This window comes from Hippopotamus amphibius, chromosome 4 (genome assembly GCF_030028045.1).
Source record: "Hippopotamus amphibius kiboko isolate mHipAmp2 chromosome 4, mHipAmp2.hap2, whole genome shotgun sequence".
Taxonomy (NCBI): domain Eukaryota; kingdom Metazoa; phylum Chordata; class Mammalia; order Artiodactyla; family Hippopotamidae; genus Hippopotamus; species Hippopotamus amphibius.
Genome location: NC_080189.1, coordinates 69720620 through 69746793, shown reverse-complemented (window position 1 = coordinate 69746793; position 26174 = coordinate 69720620). Strand labels below are relative to the sequence as shown.

General features: G+C 36.3%; 1 protein-coding gene across 3 annotated transcripts in view; it reads left to right on the top strand.

Moving 5' to 3' along the window:
* The window catches only part of CRPPA (CDP-L-ribitol pyrophosphorylase A), a 318526-nt gene that overhangs the window by 102216 nt on the left and 190136 nt on the right, over positions 1–26174 (top strand). For all 3 annotated transcript variants that reach the window (XM_057733918.1, XM_057733917.1, XM_057733916.1), the window contains 2 exons: positions 13861–13965; positions 21022–21067. In XM_057733918.1, the coding sequence (XP_057589901.1) occupies positions 13861–13965; positions 21022–21067 (151 nt within the window). The remainder of the gene's footprint in view (positions 1–13860; positions 13966–21021; positions 21068–26174) is intronic.

The following is a 26174-nucleotide window of genomic DNA, read 5'->3' as shown; positions in this document are numbered from 1 at the left end:
GTACAGCACAGGGTGTATAGCCAATATTTTAAAATAACTATAAATGGAGTGTAACCTTTAAAAATTGTGAATCACTATGTTGTTACCTACACCTGACATGTAGGTAATACTGTAAATAAACTATATGTAAACAAACAAAAAAAGTAAAAAAATAAAAAGGTAAACAGATGAAGAAAGACATACCATGCTAACATTAATGGATAGCAGAGGTAGTCATTCATTTCAGAGTAGACTTCAGATAAAGTAAAGTTATCAAGGATAAAGTAGGATTTATTTAAAGATATGGGATTCAATTCTCCAAGAAGATATAAAAATCCTGAATATGTATGTGCCTAACAACAGAGCATCAAAATACATGGGGTAAATCTGATAGAACTGCAAGTAGAAATGGATAAACCCATTATTACTGTTGGAGACTTCTACACCTCTCTATTAAAAATGGACAATTCTAGCAGGCAGAAAATCAATAAGGACATAATTGAACTCAACACCATCAATCAACTGGATGTAATACACATCTATCTACTATTTCATCCAACAATACTGGAATATACATTCCTTCCAAGTTGACATGGAATGTTAATCAAGACTACATTCTGGGGACTTCCCTGGTGACGCAGTGGTTAAGAATCCACCTGCCAGTGCAGGGGACACAGGTTCGAGCCCTGGTCCGGGAAGATCCCAGATGTGCCACAACTACTGAGCCTGCTCTAGAGCCTGTGTGCCACAACTTATGAAGCCTATGTGCCCTAGAGCCTGTGTGCTGCAACTACTGAAACCTGCATGCCTAGAGCCCATGCTCTGCAACAAGAGAAGCCACTGCACTGAGAAGCCGGCTCACCACAACTGGAGAAAGCCTGCACGTCAACAAAGACCCAACACAGCCAAATAAATAAATAAAATAAAATGAATTTTAAAATAAGAGTACATTCTGGGCCATAAAACACACCTCTATAAATTTAAAACAATAGAAATCATACAATGTCTGCTCTCAGACAAAAATGGAATTATAGATATCAGTAACAGGAAAATAGATGGAAAATCTCCAAACTCTTAGAGATTAAATGATATGCTTCTAAACACATTGCTCAAAAAAGTAAATCTCAAGAGGAATTAAAAAAATATTTTGAACTAAACACAAATGAAAACTCTTCAAAATGTCAAAATGTAGCAAAGTCAGTACTTGAAGAGAAATACATAGCATTGGGTATATATTAAAAAAGAAATTTAATCATAGTCTGACATTTCATATTAGAAAGAGCAAATTTTAAAGTAAACAGAAGAAAAATAATAGAAATTAGAGCAAGTCTATGAAATGGAAAATCTAATCAGGCAAAAGCAGCAGATAAAACTTTTTTTTTTTTAATTTATTATTTTGGGGGGGGGTACACCAAGTTCAATCATCTGTTTTTATACACATATTCCCGTATTCCCTCCCTCCTTCGACTCCCCCCCACCCTCCCTCAAGTCCCCCCCCATCCTCCCCGTCCCAGTCCTCTAAGGCATCTTCCATCCTCGAGTTGAACTCCCTTTGTTATATAACAACTTCCCACTGGCTATCTACTTTACAGTTGGTAGTATATATATGTATCAGCAGATAAAACTTTAAGCTGGTTCATAAAGTCAGTAAACCACACTAAGAAGAAAAGACACAAAATACTAATATCAAAAATGGAATAAGGGACATCTTTACAGAACCAGTGCACATTTAAAGGATAATAATGGAATATTATGAACAATTCTATGCCCTCAAATTTGATGATCTAGATGAAATGAACCAATTCCTTGAAAGACACAATCAGCAAACACTCACAGGTGTGGACAGTCTGAGTAGGCCTATGTCTATTAAAGAAATTGAATCAATAGTTAATAATTTTCCAAAGTACCACCAAGCCCATATGGATTCACTTGGAAATTCTAACCATTAAGGAAGAAATGATCATAATACTTGACAATTCTTATAGAAGATAGAAGCAGAGGGAGGATTTCCAAACTCATTTTGATGCTAGCCAAACAAAAACCAGTCAAAGACATTATAAGGAAAGAGAACTACATACCAATATTTCATGAACATAAGTGCAAAAATTATTAAAATTAAACAGAATCAAGCAGTCTGTATAAGGAATAATACAATACAACAAAGTGGGATTTATCCTGGGTATTCAGGGCTGCTTGAACTTTACAATATAAATTACTGGAATACATTATGTCAAAAGGATGAAGAAGAAAGACCAAGTAATTATTTAATAGATGCAGAAAGAGTATTTGATGAAATCCAGCATCCATTCATGATTAAAAACTTTCAGCTAACTAGGAATAGAGAGGAGCTTTTTCAACTTAATGATTATCTACAAAAAACCTACAACTCAATCATATTTAATGACGAAAAACTAGAAGCTTTCCCACTAACATCAGGAATAAGAAAAGGATGTTCTCTCTCAACATTTCTTTCTTTTTTTTTCACAATAAACTGCATATATTTAGAGTGTACAATTTGGTATCCTAATCTCCTAATTCATTCCTCCCCCCCAACCCTCCCCGCTTTCTCCACTTGGTGTCCATATGTTTGTTCTCTACATCTGTGTCTCTATTTCTGCCTTGCAAACCGGTTGATCTGTACCATTTTTCTATAGTCCACATACATGTGTTAATATACAATATTTGTTTTTCTCTTTCTGACTCACTTCACTCCATGTCTCTACAAATCTCCTAGTTTCATTGCTTTTTACAGCTGAGTAAGAGTCCATTGTATATATGTATCACATCTTTTTTATCCATTCATTTGTTGATGGACATTTAGGTTACTTCCATGTCCTGGCTGTTGTAAATGGTGCTGCAATGAACATTGGAGTGCATGTGTCTTTTTGAATTATGGTGTTCTCTGGGTATATGCCCAGTAGTGGGATTGCTGGATCATATGGTAACTCTATTTTTAGTTTTGCAAGGAACCTCCATACTGTTCTCCATAGTGGCTGTATCAATTTACATTTCCACCAGCAGTGCAAGAGTGTTCCCTTTTCTCCACACCCTCTCCAGCATGTACTGTTTGTCGATTTTCTGATGATGTCTGTTCTAACTGGTGTGAGGTGATACCTGATGTCGTTTTGATTTGCATTTCTCTAATAATGAGTGATGTTGAGCAGCTTTTCATGTGCCTCCTGGCCATCTGTATGTCTTCTTTGGAGAAATACCTATTTAGGTCTTCTGCCCATTTTTTGATTGGGTTGTTTGTTTTTTTTTGATATTGAGCTAGATGAACTGTTTATATATTTTGGAGATGAATCCTTTGTCTGTTGATTCATTTGCAAATAATTTCTTCCATTCTGTGTGTTGTCTTCTTGCCTTGTTTATGGTTTACTTTGCTGTGCAGAAGCTTTGAAGTTTCATTAGGTCCCACTTATTTATTTTTGTTTTTATTTCCATTATTCTAGAGGGTGGATCAAAAAAGAGCTTGCTGTTATTTACGTCAAAGAGTATTCTTCCTATGTTTTCCTCTAGGAGTTTTATAGTGTCTGGCCTTACATTTAGGTCTTTAATCCATTTTGAGTTTATCTTTGTGTATGGTGTCAAAGAGTGTTCTAATTTCATTTTTTACATGTAGCTGTCCATTTTTCCCAGCACCACTTATTGAAGAGGCTGCCTTTTTTCCATTGTATATCGTTGCCTGCTTTGTCATAGATCAGTTGACTGTAGTTTATCTCTGGGCTTTTGATCCTGTTCCATTGATCTATATTTCTGTTTTTGTGCCAGTACTATAGTGTCTTGATAACTGTAGCCTTGTAGTATAGCCTGAAGTCAGGAAACCTGATTCCACCAACTCCGTCTTTCCTTCTCAAGATTGCTTTGGCTATTCGGGGTCTTTTGTGTTTCCATACAAATCGTAACATTTCTTGTTCTAGTTCTGTGAAAAATGCCATTGGTAATTTGATTGGGATTGCATTGAATCTGTAAATTGCTTTGGGTAGCACAGTCATTTTCACAATGTTGATTCTTCCAGTCCAAGAACATGGTATGTCCGTCCATCTGTTTGTGTCTTCTTTGATTTCTTTCATTAGTGTCTTATAGTTTTCTGAGCACAGGTCTTTTACCTCCTTGATTAGGTATATTCCTAGGTATTTTATTCTTTTTGTTGCAGTGGTGAATGGGATTGTTTCCTTAATTTCTCTTTCTGATCTTTCATTGTTAGTGTATAGAAATGCAAGAGATTTCTGTGTGTTAATTTTGTATCCTGCAACTTTACCAAATTCATTGATTAGCTCAAGTAGTTTTCTGGTGGCCTCTTTAGGATTTTCTATGTATAGTATAATGTCATCTGCGAATAGTGACAGTTTTATGTCTTCTTTTCCAACTTGGAATTCCTTTTATTTCTTTTTCTTCTCCGATTGCTGTGGCAAGGACTTCCAAAACTATGTTGAATAGTAGTGGCGAGAGTGGACATCCTGGTCTTGTTCCTGATCTTAGAGCGAATGCTTGCAGTTTTTCACCATTGAGAATGATGTTTGCTGTGGGTTTGTCATATATGGCCTTTATTATGTTGAGGTAGGTTCCCTCTATGCCCACTGGAGAATTTTTATCATAAATGGGTGTTGAATTTTGTCAAAAGATTTTTCTGCATCTATTGAGATGATCATGTAGTTTTTATCATTCAATTTGTTAATATGGTGTACCACATTGCGTATATTGAAGAATCCTTGCATTCCAGGGATAAACCCCACTTGATCATGGTATATGATCCTTTTAATGTGTTGTTGGATTCTGTTGGCTAGTATTTTGTTGAGGATTTTTGCATCTAAATTCATCAGTGATATTGGTCTGTAATTTTCTTTTTTTGTTATATCTTTGTCTGGTTTTGGTGTCAGGGTAGTGGTGGCCTCATAAAATGAGTTTGGGAGTGTTCCTTCCTCTGCAATTTTTTGGAAGAGCTTGAGAAGGCTGGGTGTTAGCTCTTCTCTAAATGTTTGATAAAATTCACCTGTGAATCCATCTGGTCCTGGACTTTTGTTTGTTGGGAGATTTTTAATCACAGTTTCCATTTCATTCCTTGTGATTGGTCTGTTCATATTTTCTATGTCTTCCTGATTCAGTCTTGGAAGGTTATACCTTTCTAAGAATCTGTGCATTTCATCCAGGTTGTCCATTTTATTGGCATATAGTTGCTTGTAGGAATCTCTTATGGTGCTTTTTATTTTTGTGGTGTCCGTTGTTAACTTCTCCTGTTTCATTTCTGATTTTATTGATTTGAGTCCTCTCCCTCTTTTTCTTGATGAGTCTTGCTAGAGGTTTATCAATTTTATTTATCTTCTCAAAGAACCAGCTTTTAGTTTTGCTATTGTTTTCTTTGTTTCTATTTCATTTATTTCTGCTCTGATCTTTATGATTTCTCTCCATCTAGTAACTATGGGTTTTGTTTGCGCTTCTTTCTCTAGTTTCTTTAGGTGTAAGGTTAGATTGTTTATTTGGGATTTTTCTTGTTTCTTGAGGTAAGATTGTATGGCTAGAAGCTTCCCTCTTAGAACTGCCTTTGTTGCATCCCATAGGTTTTGGATCGTTGTGTTTTCATTGACATTTGTCTCTAGGTATTTTTTGATTTCCTCTTTGATTTCTTCAGTGATCTGTTGGTTATTTAGTAGCATATTGTTTAGCCTCCATGTGTTTGTGTTTTTTACAGTTTTTTTCCTGTAATTGATTTCTAATCTCATAGCATTGTGGTCAGAAAAGATGCTTGATACGATTTCAATTTTCTTGAATTTACCAAGGCTTGATTTATGACCCAAAATGTGATCTATCCTGGAGAATGTTCCATGTGCACTTGAGAAGAATGTGTAATCTGCTGTTCTGGGATGTAATGTCCTATAGATATTTATTAAATCCAGCTGATTTATTGTTTCATTTAAAGCTTGTGTTTCCCTATTAATTTTCTGTGGATGATCTGTCCATTGGTGTAAGTGGGGTGTTAAAGTCCCACACTATGATTGTGTTACTGTCGATTTCCTCTTTCATAATTGTTAGCATTTGCCTTATATATTGAGGTGCTCCTATATTGGGTGCATATATATTTATAATTGTTATCTCTTCTTCTTGGATGGATCCCTCGATCTTATGTAGTGTCCTTTCTTGTCTCTTGTAACATTTTTTATTTTAAAGTCTATTTTATCTGAGTATTGCTATTCCAGCTTTCTTTTGATTTCCATTTGCATGGAATATCTTTTTTCATCCCCTCACTTTCCATCTGTATGTGTCCCTAGGTCTGAAGTGGGTCTCTTGTAAACAGCATATATGTTGGTCTTGTTCTGGTATCCATTCAGCCAGCCTGTGTCTTTTGGTTGGTGCCTTTAGTCCATTTACTTTCAAGGTAATTATTGATATGTATGTTCCTATTACCATTTTCTTAATTGTTTTGCTTTTGCTTTTGTAGGTCCTTTTCTTCTCTTATATTTCCCTCTTAGAGAAGTTCCTTTAGCATTTGTTGTAGGGCTGGTTTGGTGATGCTGAATTCTCTTAGCTGTTGCTTGTCTGTAAAGCTTTTGATTTCTCCGTCGAATCTGAATGAGATCCTTGCTGGGTAGAGTATTCTTGGTTGTAGGTTCTTCCCTTTCATCACTTTCAATATATCATGCCAGTCCCTTCTGGCTTGCAGAGTTTCTGCTGAGAAATCAGCTGTTACTCTTATGGGAGTTCCCTTGTATGTTATTTGTCGTTTTTCCCTTGTTGCTTTTAATAACTTTTCTCTGTCTTTAATTTCTGTCAGTTTGACTACTATATGTCTTGGCGTGTTTCTCCTTGGGTGTATCCTGCCTGGGACTCTCTGCACTTCCTAAACTTGGGTAACTGTTTCCTTTCGCGTGTTAGGGAAGTTTTCAACTATAATCTCTTCCAATATTTTCTTGGGTCCTTTCTCTCTCTCTTCGCCTTCTGGGACCCCTCTAATGAGAATGTTGGTGCATTTAACATTGTCCCAGAGGTCTCTTAGGCTGTCTTCAGTTCTTCTCATTCTTTTTTCTTTATTCTTTTCTGTATCAGTGATTATCACCATTCTGTCTTCCAGGTCACTTATTCGCCCTTCTGCCTCAGTTAACCTGCTATTGGTTCCTTCTAGTGTATTTTTCATTTCAATTATTGTGTTGCATATCTCTGTTTGTTCTTTCATTCTTCTAGGTCTTTGGTAAACTTTTCTTGCAACTTTTTGATCTTTGCATCCAGTCTTTTTTCAAAGTTCTGGATCATCTTCACCATCATTATTCTGAATTCTTTTTCTGGAAGGGTGCCTATCTCCTCTTCATTTAGTTGTTTTTCTGGGGTTTTATCCTGTCCCTTCATCTGGTACAAAGTCCTCTGCTTTTTCATTTTCTCTATCTTTCTGTGGCTGAGGTTTTCAGTTTCACAAGATGAAATACTGCCGATACTGCTTGATTCTGCTGTCTGCCCTCTTGTGGAGGAGGCTGTGTAGGAAGCTCATGGGTGCTTCCTGATGGGAGGGACTGATGGTGGGTAGGGCTGGGTGGGTGGAGCTCAGTAAAACTTTAATGTGATTTGGTGGGTGGAGCTCAATGACACTTTAATCTGCTTGTCTGCCTATGGGTGGGGCTGTGTTCCCACCCTGGTGGTCGTTTGGCCTGAGGCTACCCAGCACTGGAGCTTACAGGCTCTTTGGTGGGGCTAATGGTGGACACTGGGAGGGCTCATGCCAATGAGCACTTCTCAGAATCACTGCTGCCAGTGCCCCTGTCTCCTTGGTGAGCCACAGCTCCCCTCACCTCTGCAGGCAATCTTCCAACACCAGCATGTAGGTTTGGTTGAGTCTCCTATGGGGTCACTGCTCCTTCCCCCTGGGTCCTGGTGAGCACACTTTTTGTGTGCTCTCCGAGACTGGAGTCTCTGTTTCCCCCAGTCCTGTGGAGGTCCTGCAATCAAATCCCGCTGGCTTTCAAAGTCTGATTCTCTGGGGATTCCTCCTCCTGTTGCTGGAGCCCCAGGTTAGAAAGCCTGATGTGGGTCTCAGAACCCTCAGGACTTCTGCAGTGTAACTGTTCTCCAGCTTGTGAGTCACCCACCCAGCATTTATGGGATTTTATTTTAACGTGATTGCGCCCCTCCTACTGTCTCGTTGTGGCTTCTCCTTTGTCTCTGGATGTGGGGTGTTTTTTTTTGTTTTGGTGAGTTCCAGTGTCTTTCTGTCAATGATTGCTGAGCAGTTAGTTGTAATTCTGGTGCTCTTGCGAGAGGGAGTGAGTGCATGTCCTCCTACTCTGCCATCTTGATTCAAAGCCCTCAACATTTCTTTTTAACATCATACTGATATTCCTAATCAATAAATCAAAGGAAATAAGTGTTCTGATTCATAAAGAGGTAATAAAACTGTCTTTACAAATGACATAATTGTCTATGTCGCAATCCTGGAAAGACTGACAAAATACTTCCTTCAACTAAGTAATTATAGAAAGGTTGCAGGATTCAGAGTTAATATACAACTGTCCTTTGTGTTCCTATATATCAGCAATGAACAGGTGGAATTTAAAATTAAAACACACAATTTATGTTAGTGCCCCCCAAATGAAATAGTTGTAAATGAAACAAAATATGTGTAAGGTCTATATAAGGAAAGCTCTAAAACTCTGAGCAAAAAGCCAAAGCAAACAAAAAAAAACAAACAACAACAACAACAATGAAACTGAAGTAGAGAGAGATTCTGTGTTCGTGGATAGGGAGACTGTATTATCAAGACAGGGAGGATGGGAGAGAATTGTGGGAGGGAGGGCACATGGGGATATATGTGTGGATACGGCTGATTTGCATTGGTGTACCTCAAAACTGGTACAAGATTGTAAAGCAATTATATTCCAATAAAAAGCTTAAAAAAAAAGATGTCAGTTCTTCCCAATTTGATCTGCATACTCAAAGAAATCCCAATAAGAAACCCAGCAAGTTTCTTTTTATAGATGTTGATAAACTTATTTTTAAGTTTGTATGAAGAGACAAAATACCCAGTACAGCCAATAAAATTCTGAGGAACAAGTTGACAGACAAATACTACTTGACTTCAAGACTTGATATAAAGTTGTAGTAACCAAGTAATCAGAATAAAAAGCCCAGAAATGGACCCACATAAGTATAGTTAACTTATTTTTGACAAAGGCAGTACATTGGAGCAAAGGTAGTCTTTTCAATAGATGATGTTAGAATAATTGGACAACATGCCAAAAAATGAATCTAGACACAGACCTATGCCCTTCACAAAAATTATCTCAAAATAGATCATAGACCTAAATGATAAACACAAAACTAAAAAACTCCTAGAAGATAACATAGGAGAAAACCTAAATGATCTTGAGTTTTGTCTTAACTTCTTCGATAAAATACCAAAGGCATGATCTATGAAAGAATTGATAATCTAGACGTCATTAAAATTAAAACTTCTCTGCGAAAGACACCTTGAAGAGAATGAGAAGACAAGCCACAGATTGAGTGTGTATTTGCAAATGACACGTGACAAAGTATTCTTACTCAAAATATACAAGGAACTCTTAAAATTCCAACCTCCCCCCAAAAAAAGTACTCAATTAATAAAACGGTAAAAGACATTTCATCAAAAAAGAGATAAAATATGGGGAATAGCATATGAAAAGATGTTCGACATTATATGTCATTATGTAAATACAAATTAAAACAATAAGATGCCACTACACATCTGTTAGAATGGCCAACATCCAGAACACTGACAATATCTAATGTTGGTGTTGATGTGGGTTAACAGGAACTCTCATTCATTGCTGTAATAATGCAAAACAGAACATTCACTTGGGAAGACATTTTGACAGTTTCTTACAAAACTAAACATACTCTTAGGATATGATCCAGCAGTTGCACTTCTTTGTATTTACTAAAATGAGTTGAAAACTTATATCCATACAAAATCCTACACTTGAATATTTATACCAGCTTTTTTCATAGTTGCCAAAACTTGGAAGCAACCAAGATGTTCCTCAGTAGGTGTGTACATACATATACTGTGGTAGATCCAGATAAGGAAATATTATCCAGTGCTAAAAAATAATTCAAGATATGAAAGACATGGAGGCACTTTAAATGTATATTACCAAGTGAAAGAGGCCAATCTGAGCAGGCCATGTACTATATGATTCTAGGTACATGACTTCCAGAAAAGGCAAAACTATGGAGACAGGAAAAAGTCAGTTAGTTGCCAGAAGCTGGGAGGAGGGAGGGTGAATAGGAGGAGGACAAAGAATTTTCAGTTCAGTGAAGATATTCTGTATGTTACCATTGTGGTGGATACATACCATTATACATTTATGACAATGTGTAGAATGTAAAACACTGAGAGTGAACCTTAATGTAAACTGCTCAGGTAGTATTGGTGGGTTTGTGTAGATTCATAGATTTTAACCAATGTACCGCTCTGGTGTAGGATTTTGTTAGGGAGCCTGTGGGGATGGAGTTAAGTGGGAAATGGCTGTAGTTTCTGCTCAATTTTGCTGTGAACCTAAAACTCTAAGAAAATAGTCTGTTAAGAAACTTAGAATGTAGTACATAGGAACTAAAATTCTACTGAGATTCTCAGTGTTTCTAAAAGTCCATATTCTGTCTTCAAACATGATATATAGATTTTCTGGGAGTATGGTTTTATATTGAAAACCACTACTTTTAAAATTATTATGAAACTATTCCATGGTTTTTCTGATTTGCATTGTTGGCTATTAAGTAATCTTGTCCAATTTGGATTCCTGTTTCTTTATGAGACTTTTTGTTGTTGTTAATTGGATTTGGTGTATTTTCATCTATTAGCTTTTATATTCCAAAGATTTTTTAAATTTGGGAACTCGTGTTCTTTAGTACTGCAGTTAAAAAAGTTATTTTGGTTGTTTGCTTCTCCTACCCTTTTCTGTTCTTCTGATTTTTTTTTTTTTAACATATTGGACTTTGTGGTTGTCATCTTTTATCTTTTTCTGTTTTCCACCCTTCTAAATATTATCCTTTTAAATATTCTTATTTTATGAGTATAGACAGTATCATTCTGGGATTATTAAGTCTTCATTAACTGTAGTTTTTAGTTCCTCCAAAATACTTTATTTTTTGCCTTTTTGACCTTATCTTTCATGTTAGTGTTACCTTGGATTTCAGTTAAATCTGGGCTTTCTGCTCATGTGTATATGTTCGAGACTGATTGGACTTGGTGGGTTTTATAGATGGGGCTATTGATTGTGAGCTGCTCTGTAAGGTGACTGGGGTGAACAGTGTATATGTGATCAGTGGTGACACTATGGCCCCCATGCTGGATAATGTTGACATTTTGTGCAGTTAAACATTAATTAACTTACTTGATTAAAATCTACCATCTTGCTGGTTGCTTTATTTTTGTTCCTTTTCTTTTTTCTGCCTGCCTTTGTATTAATTTTTATGATTCCCTCTTATCACTATTGACTTCTTAATTTTACCTTATAAAGAACTTGTTTAGAGATTACCTTGAGTTTAGATTCTACATCTAATCACAGTCACTTTAAAGTAATATTACACGTCTTCATGAGCACCCAGTAACAGGTTGCTGAAGAAGAGTCTGCAGGTGGGTATAAACTCCTATTGTGGTTGTGATTCCCAGATATTCTACATTCTCCTAGTTGCCTCCACTCAGTATTTAACGGTTTGTTGAAATTTTTAGGTGATTTCTTCTTACCTGTCTGTACGGCATCCAGTGTCTCTTCCTTTTGTGTTCTGCCATGGGTGAGCTGGTGATGGCACCCTCTCCCTCTTTGGGGGAGGCATGCCTTTTCTTAGATTTAGAGTGGTTTCGAGATCCTCAGATCTGATGGTTTCGAGAAAAAGTTCTGCTTTTGTAGTTAGTCTTTTTTCTTTTTTTCTGAAATAAACATCATTTTTGTCACCTTTCCATATCCTAGGCAGACGTAGACATTGTCATCCATGTTCCTGAGAAACATTCAGAATTTAATTTGTCATTAAGCATGCTTTTTTTTGAGCTAACTGTGGAAGCAAGGTGTAATGCAGAAAAGTTACCAAAAACCCCATCAATAGTTGTAATATTAATCTATACAGTGAATAACAGATCCAGACTATTTCTGCCAAGATAGCTTAGTATCTGTTTCTGGTATGTATTTCCTAAGTACCTGATCTGTCATTTTCCATGTTTCCTACTGGCTCTGTTAATTGGAATTCTGGACGTCATGCAGTTTGTAAGCTGTTGTCATCTTAGCTGGTACATCACATGACTGGCAGCAACACAGCATCAAGTAATTCTCATCCCTGAGATATGAAGAAAGTAGCTGTTCATGTGGGTTCCTCTCAGCATGAACTTTGGGAGCGCTTTTAAGGCTGTCCATGAATGTGTTCAGTACCTTGCATCTGGAAAGAGGCACGAAAAAGGTTATTGCTAGTCATCTTTGGGATTTTACCATGTGTTAGAAGAGAACTGTTTTTACCATAGCTACTGCTAGATGAGACTGTGCAGATGTTGAAAGCAGAATGTGAAGGTTTATCAAAACTTAATTTATTTGAATGTAACTGCTGATAATAATACTATATGAAAGATGAAAACATTTAAGAAATGTCATCTTATGTAGTATTTCAGAATAGAAGGTTTAAACTGAGACTGTTCTGATTAATTTGGGACTCTGTATACTTGATGGTTATATTTTGTTGTCCATTAACTTCATAAATCACTAAAATTTGGGATTTTGTAATCTCCAGTACAGTAAAGATTGGCAAAGGGTGCTAAATGTCATACTCGTATTTGTTGCCTTCCTGCAGTCTGTCTTATATGGATATGCTCTTTGCAAAATGCAAATCCAGCAAATGTCTGCAACGTCTGTACCTTTGCTTGGCACTTTTTGCCTGAAAGGTATCCCAATCCTTGAGTTGTTTTTTTTTTTTCCTTTTAAAAAGAATTTTATTGAGATATAATTGACATACAATAAACTGCATATATTTAAAGTGTACAATTTGATAACCTTGAGTTTTATTCAGTCTTTGGAATGAGATCAGAGACCATTTCCTCTGATGGGCCTTCTCCGATACCCTCACAGAGAATTAAGTATTTTATCTCTTGGTCTACTTATAAATATTCCTCTAATGCTCCATCTATCATATTCTGTTATAAAATATTTGTTATAGATCAGCCTCCCCTTCTAGACTAGAGTTCCTTGAGGACACAAAACATGTCTCATTTATCTTGATATTCTGGTCCTTAATACAAACCTTGGACGTGATAGGTACTCAGTGACTATTATTCAGCATTTTGATGGTCATTTTGATGGTTCTGCTTAAAAATGCTAAAAAATGTTACTTATATTTTACTAAATCTGATGGGTGTTTACATTTTTTTCTCATAATGAAAGACTGAAATATTTCCATGTTCAGGATCAAAATATATCCTCTAAAAGGGATATATTGATATTTAAAATATCAATTAATAAGAAAGCTATGACCTGCAAGTATTTTGGTGTAAATATAAGAGAAGGGATTTGGAGTTTTATGGATACCTATGTTTGTTAAATCAAGTTCTGATATGGTAATCCTCAGTCACACCTTCAGGCATTCTACAGACATGTTTGGAAACGTAGCTTTTGAGCAAAGGAAATAAAGTATTATATTTATCTGACACCTGAAACTATTAAGGAAGTTAAAGACTTAAGATTGCAACATTCCTATTTTCTATTTGTTTCATTTGGCTCTTAGGGCATGGGGAAGATTAACCTAACTTGGTTAATCAGTAGCTAATTAAAGAGTTTGTGAATTTTCTGGGTTCTTTTCTATATGCAGTTGATTATGAAATTAAAAGATTAGTTTATTTAAAATTATATTTTAACTTGTTAATTCTTTTTTCTTCCTACACAGTGTAGTGACTATGACTTGGAATTTGGAACTGAGTGTTTGCATTTGGCTCTAAAATACTGTCACATCAAAGCCAAACTTGTAGAAGGATCTCCTGACCTCTGGAAGGTAAGGAAGTTGGTACTCTGCTCTGTGTTTATGTGTCATTCCTAAAGACACACTCTGCAAGTACAGACACTTTTCAGGAGCTTTAGAAAATATAGCAGTATAAAAATATTTGGTTTCATACTGAAACAGTATTTCCAGGAATAAAGGTGTGTGTGTGTGTACGCATACATTAAAGGTGTTAAGAATCTCACTGGGTTTTCTGAGCCATTAATGTATGGTATCATTTCTATTGCTCGGTTCCAAGAAAATTCATGTTGGGATAATTTATTCAAACAAATTCCATTTTAGCCACTAAGATTGTTCTATTCACAGTTTTTGTGTATTCTTTGTATATAATCTTTTACTCTGTAGCCTTACCTTCACCTGGATTGGGGCTGCAACTCTGCTTCCCAAAATGACAACATTTCCTCCCAGGCTTTGAGGTGGTAGCTCCAACATAAGTGGGTTGAAACACTTATCTGCCACAGTTTTGACCCAGTGGGGTTGGTGGTTAGAACCACTCTTCGCCTCCAAAGAGGAATTGTGCTCTTTCCTGCAGTAAGGCTTGACTGATTTCATGGCAAACTTCTTTCTTTAGGAGGAATGAAGTGGTTGTAACACTCTCATAGTTCAGGTTCCTGTTGAGTCAGGAGTGCTTTACAGCACGACTCTCCTGTGTTTCATTGGGTGGAAATGTGTTGAACTGAACGGTGAATTCTGAAATAGAATTGTAGGGTCATATCTTAATTTTGAGTAAGTATTGCTGTTTTGAAAATGTTGGATGGAATCTTTATAAAACATCCACCTAAATCTGGTTAGTGAACATTCATCCTAATTCTGAGATGATATGAATCTAAAAGCATATCTCCTCATTGACATAAAAACAAAACAAAAAGCCCTATGTGTTGATTAGGTATTTTGTAAGTTACAGGATAGGCCTTGCTGCATGCTAAGATTGTCTTATACATATTTAAATTGTTCTAAGATTACAAAATATTGACATGCCTGAATCATTGCCTGGTGGAGTAAATTAATGCACTCTTATTACTCTTTTAAGAGTGCAGATATCATCAACCCAGCAGGCAAACATTTTATTCACTTTGTTTATCCTTTTTTGTATATGGGTCAGATGGTGATATGTATGTTAATTGGGAGGATTTTGATAATAACCAATGAGATGTTTTGTTAAAGTTTCTGACCCATGTCACTATAGACTTGCTACACTTAATTTGCAGGCTATGTAAAAAAAAAAAAAGTGAAAACTCAAGATATTTTATTGCTACTAACATGTCAACACTCTTTGGCCTCATTGCTGATGTTTTAGGCTGTGTGGTTACCTACTTCTTGTGGATATTCTGAGCCTTCTTTAAACTTGTAAAGCACCCTCAGGTCTGCAGGCAAGAGGAAAACAGCACACTGCTCTTTGAATTTTACACTCTGTCTTCACAAATGTATTTCAGTATTTTTGAGTGAGATCCTAAATTTCACTGCTTCCATCAGCAACAACAGTATCACAGTTTTAGTCCTCACATCTTGGCTCTCTGTTCCCTTGTGTGTGCGACAGATGTCAGTGCACTGAGCTGTAGTTGGCCTTTCTAAGTGCTTCTCTTCATTCTCTATTGAGTCACTTCATACATGCTGCTGTGGGCTGAACTGTGTCCTCCCACAAAAGATAAGTTCAGGTCCTAGCCCTTGGCACTTGTGAATATGACCTTATTTGAAAAGAGTGTTTGCAAATCTAATCAAGTTAAGAAGAGGTCAGATTGGTAAAAAGGAGGCCCCAAATCCAATCTATATGAATAGAAGAGGTTCAGATACAGATAGGTGGAGAATGCCAGTGACAATGGAGATAGAGATTGGAGTGATGCATCTATAAGCAAAGGAAAGTGAGGGGTTGCCAGCAACCCCAGGAAACTAGGAAGAGGTGGGGAAGGATTCGCCTCTGAAGCCGTCAGAGTGGGCAATGCCCTTGCTGATATCTGGACTTCACACTTCCAGCCTCCAGTACTGTGAAAGGATACATTCCTGTTTTAAGACACCCAATTTGTGGTACATTGTTATGGCAGCCCTAAGAAACTAATACACATGCCAAAGGGTGACACCCTGTTAGGCCCAGAGGGAGCATCTTCAAAGTATCACTTTCCAAACTGGGTGGGAGTGAGGAAGCACTGCTGTTAGCATATTTGAATAATGATGTGCCTTAGCAGGATCTTGGATTCTAAAAGGACATGTAATGCAGTGAATCCGGCAAAAAGTCTTTCAGATGGCAGTTTTAAGGCCTTTTTATGGTATCACATTTCTTCTGTGATTGAGGGGAAGTTATTTTGAGTGCAAATGTTATGGTTGTTTTGGGTACCCTATTTCCTGCTTCTGCCTCCCGTCTCATCATCCTGCACCTTTTAAAAATATTTTTGATATTTACTGGCAGTTCACTTAGCCCTATTTAGCTTTTTGATGATATTGTATGAATTGTCTTTAGTATAAGCTTTTAACTGAATTAATTTTATGGTCTTATTTTGCATGGATAAAGTGTATTACCATTGCTGATTAAACCAAAGCAATGGAATCTACACGTTGAAATAAGTGTTCTAATTCAATACTAATTCCAACAATGCTACAGTTTTTTGCAACTCAGAATTGAAAGAAGATTTAGTACAATCATGCTAAAACTGGTATTGGACGCGGGTGGCAGGCTGAGTACCTGGAACATGATGCAGAAATCTGACACAGTGAAGAGCACATTTCAAGAGACTTTCACTACTGCAAAACAATAAGGCAAGGGAGGGTTCTGAAATACAGAGCCAGGACACCCTCCCTACCCCTCAGAAAGTCAGGGAGTTCACCCCGGGTGATAGGAAGAATGACTAGAATTTTTTGTGACCGCATATAGGACTATTGTTTCATCTGCTGCCAGAAATCCCAGGAGGACTATTATTTTGTATTTTATATACTTTTTAAAAAAATAGAAGTAAATGCAAAAGGTAAGCATTCACAGTTTATGCCAGTTTTCCTGCAGTAGCTCCTCTGGCTTTGGAGGAAACATCAGTTTTTTCAAATCACCATGCAGGGTAGAGGACATTCTTGTGAATGCCCAAGCCCCCTCCTATCCCCTCCTTTCCCCTTCATCCTCCTCCATCCCCTTCCCTAAGACCTGCCAACCACAGAAGAATACAGGACTGAATCCTGAGAACAGAGGTTGGCTCTTATGCTTTCCCTGAGTGGTTGTGCCTAGCCAGCCCTTACTGAACGTACTCTTTTTTTAAAAATATTTATTTTATTAATTTATTTATTTTTGGCTGTGTTGGGTCTTCGTTGCTGCACGCAGGCTTTCTCTAGTTGTGGTGAGCAGGGGCCACTCTTCGTTGTTGTGCATGGGCTTCTCATTGCCATGGCTTCTCTTGTTCTGGAGCATGGGCTCTTACGTGCGCAGGCTCAGTAGTTGTGGTACATGGGCTTAGTTGCTCTGCAGCATATAGGATCTTCCCGGACCAGGGCTTGAACCTGTGTCCCCTGCATTGGCAGGCAGATTCTTAACCATTGCACCACCAGGGAAGTCCTGAAATACTCTTATTTTAGCGAAATTTCATCTAGTCTACACAAGAGGAAACTACATCTAGTCTCTATTCTTTTAATTTATAGTTGTACCATATTTTTGTCCCAGTGTAAAGACTTGGTCACTTATTATACTACACAGACCTAACTGAACACAATTCTTGTTTGTAAGTGTTAAAACTATCTTCAAGGCATAAAAGATTCATAATTACTTATTGTCTGAAAATGCTTCTTTAGAAGGCGTTGAAGTGTCATCACAACATTATTGGAATGACTGACTTTTGAGGATTTCTTTTGATGGGAATTAGTTTTTTTTTAGATCCATGTGTTCTAGCATCCTTGTTGAAAACAAAAGAAAATAGTCTCACTTTTTGTTTTTTAACCTCAAAAATACAATGTGGTGAAATTGTGTCTTTTTAGAGGTTTTCATCTAGTTATCCAGTCTAGAGGAAAGAACATTTTCTAGATAGACATAATTGGTGAACTGGAAATCAATATAATACTGTCATGCAAAGTCTAAATTTGTATTTAATGAAAACTCTGTCTTCAAAATTCAAGATTTTCTGACTTTATTCTAACTATTGGAGTACATACCCATTTTCTTGTGAAAGATGGGAGAATATTAAGTGTAGTCTAACTTATGTAAGATGGTGGCCAACTGGACTTGACTCTGAGAAGTCTGTTTAATTTACCATATTGTCAACACAGAGCAACACGAAGCAGTTATAATAGAGTCTTGTGGAACTCACCTTGAGAAAGCTGAGAGCACTCTGGCGTAGGAGTTAAAGACGACTATCTCTGTGACTCTCGGTTTCACGTTTCTCTTCCACTGAATATAAATATTTTTTAAGCTAAATACTTAGATGAAGTATCACACAGAAGCACAGTGAAACAAAACAGGCAGAAATTGAGCTCGACTAGTTGAGTAGCAGATGTGGGGCTCTGAGCTTCAGCTGCACAGAGCTTCCCCACTGGTCTTGAGGTGGCCCCTGAGCTCTAAGGAGCACAGTGTGAAAACCAATGAATCGAAGGATTGAGGCTCTTCTGTCACTAGGCTGGTTTGTTGTTGTTTGTTTGTTTGGTTGGTTTTAAGGAACTGTTTTCCGTATTAAGGTACTGTGCAACGTCAAAGAAAAACTACAGATCATGCTTACAGGAGAAAATCAATTTCAAAACTGATTATTGAACTTTTCATAAAATTAAAAGTAAAGGAAGGACAATCCATATTACTGTAAAAGTGACAAAAAGAGAAACTCGGCAATTTGGAATTAAAGTATTTTCAGTACTCTTCCCTTTGAAGTACGTTAGCTGTTTTTTTTAGAAAAACAGAAGGCTGTTTTTCAACACAATGCCTTATAAGTTTGTCAGAAACATTTTGTAGTTCATTTTCCTTATTAAATCACTGTTTGTTGAGAAGTATAGTTGAGGTTTTCAATAAGGCTTCATGTAGAAAATATTAATAAACATCAAAAACTTTAATTTGTAGATAGTACATATCCACAGCCAACAAGAAAATGTAGACCAAAAAACCCCCGAATTTTAGGGGAATTCCCTGGTGGTCCAGTGGTTAGGACTCCATGCTTTCTCTGCAGAGGGTTCAGTTCAGTTCCTGGTTGGGGAACTAAGATCTTGCAAGTTGTGCAGTATGGCCAAAAAATAAAAATAAAAACGGAATTTTAGACGTCTGTTTTGTTTCTACAGTTACTTATTTAATATTAGTGTAGAAAGGACCTTTAGGCAACAATACGTGTATTTTATTCATAAGACTGATTCCAATGCAAAAATGTTGTCTTGCAAGTATGCCAGAAAAATGATTTTAGTATTTGAGACCAAATTTTCTTTCATTTAAAAACCCCATTGTTAAGATAGATTTATTTGAAAAAAAGAATAAAGTACTTTCACAATTATTCTATTTAAATTTGGAGTGTGGTTTTTCTCTCTCAAAGAAAGCAGAACGGAATAAAAAATCAGCTACGGTAATTAGGCATCTTCCCATTAATGTCTGTTTTGAGTTTACCTTACATAGCAGACAGTTATAGGAAAAAAAGCCTTTTCTCATTTAAACTGCAAATATTGAGTGCTGATTTCAGATATCTAGTTAACTTTGCGTTTTCATGGAAACAAACAGATTTTATTCGATTCTTGTAAGAAAAATTTATCCACTAAAATCTTGTTTCTACAGGTTGGGTTTTGCTCACTGCTTTCATTGCCCTATTCCAGCCCTTAGGACCTACAACATGGTAGTTATTTGGTAAATATTTATAGAAGGAGTGAATGAGATCAGTACATTCTTAAATTTGATAAAATGTGTATTCTGAGGCTTTAAGTGTCTATTTTCTATTTTTTTTTCTCAGAACTGCATTTTGGATCAGTAACTATACTACTAGTTTTGGTTTGCATGTGCTTGTTTTAGACATAATTTAACCATGTCATATTTGATTTTAATACCTTGGTTGAATGCTTGAGGACATTTCCATCTGTCTTACAAGTTAGCTGCTACATTAGTTCTGGAGTGTAAAGTATAGTTTTGGACCAGGGTTTACCTGCCAGGATATAGGCATAGCAGGGAAACCTATTTTGGGTAGAAGTGCCCTGAACCACTTAGCTGAGAGAAGTTTCTGTACAGGTTTAGTTAGAATATAATCTGGAGGAAAATAGTCCAAATTATAGACATGGAAGGATATGAATTAGTGAGTATTTCTCAAAGTAGGTTTTTAGACTGTTTGCATCATAATCATCTGAGCACTTGAATGATAAGCTCCTAAGACCTTACAGTACTTATTAAACTATTTAATTATTTACTATGTTCTTCAGTTCTGTGAGGTAGGAAAAGTGATTCTGCACTGCAGTGCACCTGACATTTCTGTACCTGAGCTCACTGGATGTAGTCTGGCAACTATCTGCTCTAGGACCATGGCAGGGTACATTACAAGGAATAGGTTATAATTGCAAGGAGGCTGTATATTCTTAAGCAAAGATCACGATTATTCTTATATACATGGTGTACCCTCCAGGCTCTTTCTATCAGTCATGGGTTAATAAAAATCTTAAAAAAGGTGAACCTTATTTGGGTGTATACAGATGAACTCAGTTCAGAATGAAGACCCTCAATGTGAATTGGTCTTTGAGAATTATCTCATTTCAACTGAAAATGCAATTTGGTAATTTTTTAAATATATACTTTTCCTTCTTTCCTTCCAACATAAAACCTACTATTAAACAATAATTCTAAAACTTATTTAAATGCTACCATGTTTTCTTTGGTATAATACTTATATTACTAAGACTTTGGTAGCCAGTGTCACATAATGTCTGAATTTACTTAAAGATTTAAAAACAAATCCTCAACCACTTGTAGAAACAATATATTTTTTTCTGAATAAACTGATGTTGTTATACTTTAAAAATTGTCTATTATGTGTTTGTAGTTTCTCCGAAATCAAGACTTTCCTTGGGGGCATAATTTTATTGCTTTCACATTCCTTCCTACTCTGTTAAGTCTAATGAAGTTTATCTGTCCTCTAGGTGACCTACAAACGAGATCTGTATGCAGCTGAATCGATTATTAAGGGTATGTTTGGCCTTATGAGTATCAGTTCCTATGTTTCAAAAATGTAAGCCAGTTCATATTTCTCATGATATTTTAAAGCCCAGAATTCTTAAAAGTATAAATGCTGTAGACCACAGAGTTATGTGATGTTTTTGAAAAATAATTACATTTATTTTGTTTCCTGCTTTGAAATATCACTTATTATGATTTATGTTACATTGGTTTAACTTTTATAAAGGAAATACTTTATTAATTTGAGAAAAGTAGGTGACACTGACACTACTAGAAGTAAAAATCAGTATTTTAATTTATAAATATATTTTGTTTTTATTTATTCAGTGGACTGTCTACCCCCACCCAACACTGCCATATCTGTACATTAGACAGCATCTTTTGCATGGGAAAAATTTTCCTGAAATAGAGAAATTGGGCTGAATGATTTTTAATTCCTTTTAGTTCTGACAATGACTGCGATTTTGTTCTGTAATTTTAGATATTATATGTGTAATAACCCCTTTCTCATTCTTTTCATCTCTGACTCTAAGAGCTCAGCTACACAGAAGTAGGTTATTTCATAATTGACAAATACTTATTGTGCTTGACACTGTGCTAGGAATATAATGATGATGCACAAGGAGCGTTCATTCTGTATTTTTGCAACTTCCACAGTTTAAGTCAGTTTCTTAACCTTGGCACTGTTGGCATCTTAGGCCATGTCATTCTTTGTTCCGGGGACTGTTTTGTGCATCGAAGAAGTTGCCTGGCTGCTGCTCAGTAGATATCAGAAGCACACCTCCCTCCCTCCTCTTTCCTGGCTGTGCCCATCAAATGTCTCCTGACAGCACCACTGTTGTAGAGGGGTCCATCCCCAATGCTGAAGCAAGTGTGGTGCTTTACAATCTGCTTGTAATTGACTCCTTCAAAAATATATTAAGGACAGAACGATATACTCAGATACTGACTGAGAAGTGACCTCGTAAATTCAGATGTTGATCAAAGTTGAAAAAAATACTGATTGGGAGCTGTGAATGCAACAATTTTTATTTTATTTTATCTTATTTTATTTTATTTTATTTTATTTTACAGAAAGCCTGTTTAACAATCCATTGGCTTCACATTCAGAAAACTAAAATCTTTTCTCTGTTCATGACACTCTGCATTTGTAGTTTATCCTTATGTCTTTTGTCTTTCAAGAATATTGTGTTTCAAACCATTAATGTACTTTAATTTGTGAATCTGTGTATGTAAACAGACCATCTATAGCTATAAATCAAAATGTTGACATACATTTACATATGAGCCAGGCAATGTATAAACATTACTCTGGAGAAGTTGCCTAAACCATGATGTAGTTGGTTATATTCTCAACACAGGGAAATATAAAACTCAGTTTGGTTTCTTTACATAGTCATATCTCTGTTACCTAGGTAAAATGGAAATGATCTGTATTGTAAGGAGTTGGTAAGTGGTTCAATTAAGGATTATACACATTTCAATACTTTGCCTATATGTTGTCAAGAGCAGGTTTCTTATGTAAAAGCATACATTTTTAAGTATAATTGCAGGGGCTTTAGTTGTGGAAATTGTTTGAGAAGTTGTTTTATTTGGGTAACGTTCTAGTATGCTACTTTTCAAGTATTTAAAAAGTATTCTACTTTTATTCTCAGGGAAAGTAATCTGTCTGGATGTAAACAGCTAATTTAGAGAACAGTCTCCTTATGTTCTTCAGGATTTGCATTTCTAATAACTTCCCAAGAGATTCTGATGTTGCTCGTACACTTTGAGGACCACTCACTGCTGTGGTGCCTTCCTATTCTGTTTGGGTTTCTAGACCAGTAGTGTTGTGATTACCAGAGAACTTGAATGCAGAATGTCTGGCCTGGACACATTAAGTCAGAATCTGCATTTTAACAAAAAACTCTGGCTTATTAGTTTGTACATTCATTTCCAGAAGCATTCTTCTAGGCTGCTCTACAGTCTTTCATAGTCAATTTTTTTTTCTAGATAATATCTTTACAGCATTTAGAGCTTCAAGTCCTACCATGCTATCAGTTTCAAATGCTTGTTGGCTCACCTGAGATTGCTACCTGACTTCTTGACTTGCACTAATACTGTCTCTGAGACCTGATAGTAGAAATATTTCTGGGCATAGGAAAAGGAAAACTCTGAGATTTTTAAAAATAAAATGCTAAAATATAATATGGTATATAGCAGACTAACTATCTGAGCTATCTATTCACCTGTTTGCCTTTCCATGTATATGTTCAAAGTATTTTTCTGGGCACTTGTATGGCACAGTATTTATTGGGTACTTCCTTTGTGCCAGGCGTTGTGTAAAGCATTTTATGTGTATTATCTCTTGCTTCTGCAAGTACTCAATGATGTAAGTAGTGGCGTTTCTGTGTTATACGATATTCAAGGGTCCTAAGCAAATACTAATTTAAGAAGGATAGAAAATTAATTCTTACCTACAAGTTTTTCTTAGTTTACCTCTTCATGCAACTCTTCTCCCCTTTTTCCTTAAGCAGAGATTGTTCAGATTCCCTTTTTCGAAATTCTTGGGCTACGTGTCTAATACTTTTGATTGCTATCTATTTTCACAAGCTACTGCTGTATGTCATATATCACATCACCAGTGGGATTTAGGACCTTACTACATAATGAAACTTACAGTACCTGAATATTTATGCTCAGTGCAAGCATGACTGTAATGCCCCTAGCCAGTTCAAGTTTAGGACTCATTTTGCCATCACATTTATGTATGAAAACAAGGTTAAAAACGTTTAAGAACTTTTTGGATTTCAGCATTGACTGTAACTTGGTGTGACCCTCTTTTAGATTTGATTCAGTGAAGGTGGGAAGAATGTCTGTTCTTTTTTCTATTCTTTAACATTGAGTTGAACCAAATTATTGGTATTTTTCCTTTAGAATCTAAGGACCGTAGATTATGGGAATAGATGGCTTTTCCCTCCCACCTTACCTCTGTACCTGCTTCCAACAGATGTATATCGAGCTTCAGTGTACCTATCTTCTTTTCTTTTTTAAAATAGAGATGATGTAATATTTGAATGTATGCACTTTTGTCAAGGTTTAAAACCAGGACTTGGAGCACATGGCACTCATGCTGGGTACTTTATATGTTATTTCATTTGCTCTGTATAATGCTGTTTACATAGATATTGCTCTGAATTTTGTAGGTGGGAAAACTGAAACTTAGTGAGTTCAAGTACTTTCCTCTAGGTCACATGGTAAGAACAAGAACCACAGTTTAATCTCAGGTCTCCCTTAACCTTAAGCCTGACTCTATTCTGGGACATGGCCACTTTGCATCTCTGAGTCATGTATTGGGTTGGCCAAAAGGTTCATTCGGTCAGTGAAATCATTGTTCAATAAAATTCTTGATGAAAATGAAAAATGTCTTATTTTTATTTAAAACCAAATGAATATTTTGGCCAACCCAATACCTACTCACACAGACCACTAAAGTGGGTGTTGAATTCAATACCTCTCTTTGGTTGTTACAGCAAATGGTTTATAAAATCCAGCCTGCCCAATTCAGATTCTGTTGGGTTAAAACTATGTCTTCAGCTGGACTGATGAAGAATGATCACATAGTTGAGATGGGAGATGTCTCCTAGTTCTGTGCTGAGCGCACAGTAGTATTCTAGAGAGTGTGGGAATGTGGGAAAAGCAGATAATATTGAAATGGCAGATTTCTAGACAAGACTAGAGAAAGAGTAAAAACTAAAATTCAAAATCAGAATAATAGTTTCAAAATGATGGTTTGGGTACTGTTTCATTCATTTTTTGATTCTGGTAGTTTAACCTTCATCACTGAGCTGTAACACTTTTTCCTATTCTAGGGTGGAACTTTTTTTCACTGGTTTAAGTGCTAGTATTCTGTAAGTTTTCTTTCCTGTGCTGCTTTTCTTAAATACCAATTATTACTGATCAGCATTATATTCTGATGTAATATTTCCTTGTTCACTTAGTGTTTTTCAAACTCTATAAAACATTTCTAGGAGAAATGCCATATCCTGCAAGAGCATTTTATATTCTCACATTGACTTGTTACTGGAACAACATGTGTATTTTGGTCCTTCTTAATTTATGTTCAAGTCCGTCTTTTGAGTGTGAGAATTTTGATGTAACTTCAGGCAAGCTTTTGATACTAAAATCCTCAAATTGTGGTTTATAGCAAGTCTCAATATTTGACTTTATGTTGTTAGGTGTTTTATTTTTAAGCTTAATTTATTTTACTGTCTGTATATTTATGTGGATTTCCATTTATAGTACACTGTTCAGTAATAGGAAATATGTATATAAGTAGTACTGTCAGATTTCTTTTACAGTCTTTCACATACACAGCATTGAAAAATGTACAGTGAATCACAAATTTACTCTTACTTGAAACAGCATTTTTAATACTCCTTTTTCTGAGGTAGAGAATTCAATTTGGTCATTGTTCTTGAATGTTTAACTCTTTTAGGCTTCTACTAAAAGAGTTAAACATTTTACTGTGTGTAAAATTTAAAACATAAACTTTTCTAGGGAGCAGTGTGGTTAATTGGTACAGCATGCCACTGGGTTGACTGATAGGTTTGTAAACAGCCACTTAACAAAGAGATATTGTACTTTGGTCACAGAAGCTGGTTGAGCCCACCCAGGCCTGCCCTGCGTGCTCAGACCTACCCAAACTATTAAAGTGGTCATGGCAGTAACATACTTTATCTCGATTTACATATACCATCGAACAGTACCAAACCCACACTTGGTTTAATATGCTGACCATATCATGGCAAATGGATCAGTATGCTTTAATTTTCTAAGATGGAGAGCTCCTAAGGGATTTCTAAATGAAAGATTGCATTTATTTTCTACCATCATCCTTGATCACATCTTTTTAATTAATTAATTAATTAATTGGCTACATTGGGTCTTCACTGGTGCTGTGTGGGCCGTGGCAAGCGGGGGCTACTCTTCGTTGCGGTGCGTGGGCTTCTCATTACCGTGGCTTCTCTTGTTGCAGAGCATGAGCTATGGGTGTACAGGCTTCAGTAGTTGTGGCTCATGGGCTCAGTTGTGGCTCATAGGTTTAGTTGCTCCACCACATGTGGGATCTTCCTGG